At 37.5% G+C, this 1174-nt stretch overlaps 1 protein-coding gene across 1 annotated transcript in view; it reads left to right on the top strand.

Moving 5' to 3' along the window:
- LOC106884096 (neuronal acetylcholine receptor subunit alpha-7) overlaps positions 1–1174 on the top strand; it is a 58406-nt gene that overhangs the window by 29900 nt on the left and 27332 nt on the right. Inside the window, exon 6 of the mRNA XM_052975291.1 lies at positions 754–766. Within this exon, the coding sequence (XP_052831251.1) occupies positions 754–766 (13 nt within the window). The remainder of the gene's footprint in view (positions 1–753; positions 767–1174) is intronic.

Raw genomic sequence — 1174 nt, 5'->3', positions numbered from 1 at the left:
ATATATATGAAACAAAGGAAGTTGATTTTGGATAAAAACTATTTAACACTTTAATCCATTTTAGGGATTTACAATAATTCGGAAAAGGGTCACAAGCGCTAAATAAATATTCTTTATCCAAATCGTGACTAACTTCTTTTTCTTAATATATAGAATCTGTATACTGCTTCCAGCAGTCTATACATACATACACATATGCATACATACATACACTTATACACATATATGCATATGTATGCACACTGGCTTTCCGTTGGTTACGACGACGATTGTTCCAGGTGATCTGATCAGCGTAAGAGCCTGCACGTGAAATTGACCTGCAAGTGGCTGAGCACTCCGCAGACACGCTTAGCGTCAACGTAGTTCTCAGGGAGATTCAGCACGAAACGGTACGTGACAAAGCTGGTCCTTTTGAATTACAGGTACTACACATTATTGCCAGCTGAATGGAATGGAGCAACGTGAAATAAAGTGTCTTGCTCAAGGACACAACGCACTACCCGGAATCGAACTCACAACCTTAGGATTGTGAACCAAATGCCTTAACCGCTAAGCCACCTGCCTTCGCGCGCGCACACATACATTTCACATCACAGACACCATATACATACACTCACATGCATATACACGTACCCATACGTACGTATAGTCTTGATAGTGGTCGTTCAGAAAGTGCAACGTTTCCATTTCTTATCACACAATCTTCAGAGTTCATGTATGATAATATTGAAATTTTACGTTTTATTTTTCCAGGTTATATTTAAAAGCAAGAAAACCTGAATATTTAAACAAACGTTTTCATTAAATTTCAAACTATGAAAATTATTTTAACGATTTGTCTGAAAATCTTAACATTTATTTCTCTGTGTCGTATATTCTTCATTTTTACCTTTCTTCAGAAAAATATCTACGAATGAAAATATGTAAATTGTAGAGTATTCTTGTGAGATCAGATTTTCTAATTAAATAAACAGTATGCGCAGGAGTAGCTGTGTGGTAAGTAGCTTGCTTGCCAACCACATGGTTCCGGGTTCAGTCCCACTACCTGGCACCTTGGGCAAGTGTCTTCTACTATAGCCGCGGGCCGACCAAAGCCTTGTGAGTGGATTTGGTAGACGGAAACTGAAAGAAGCCCGTCGTATATATGTATATATATATATATATATATATATAT

Source organism: Octopus bimaculoides, chromosome 21 (assembly GCF_001194135.2).
Source record: "Octopus bimaculoides isolate UCB-OBI-ISO-001 chromosome 21, ASM119413v2, whole genome shotgun sequence".
NCBI classification, from domain to species: Eukaryota; Metazoa; Mollusca; class Cephalopoda; order Octopoda; family Octopodidae; genus Octopus; species Octopus bimaculoides.
Note: the sequence above shows the minus strand (reverse complement) of the source record. Positions and strands in the feature narration are given on the sequence as shown.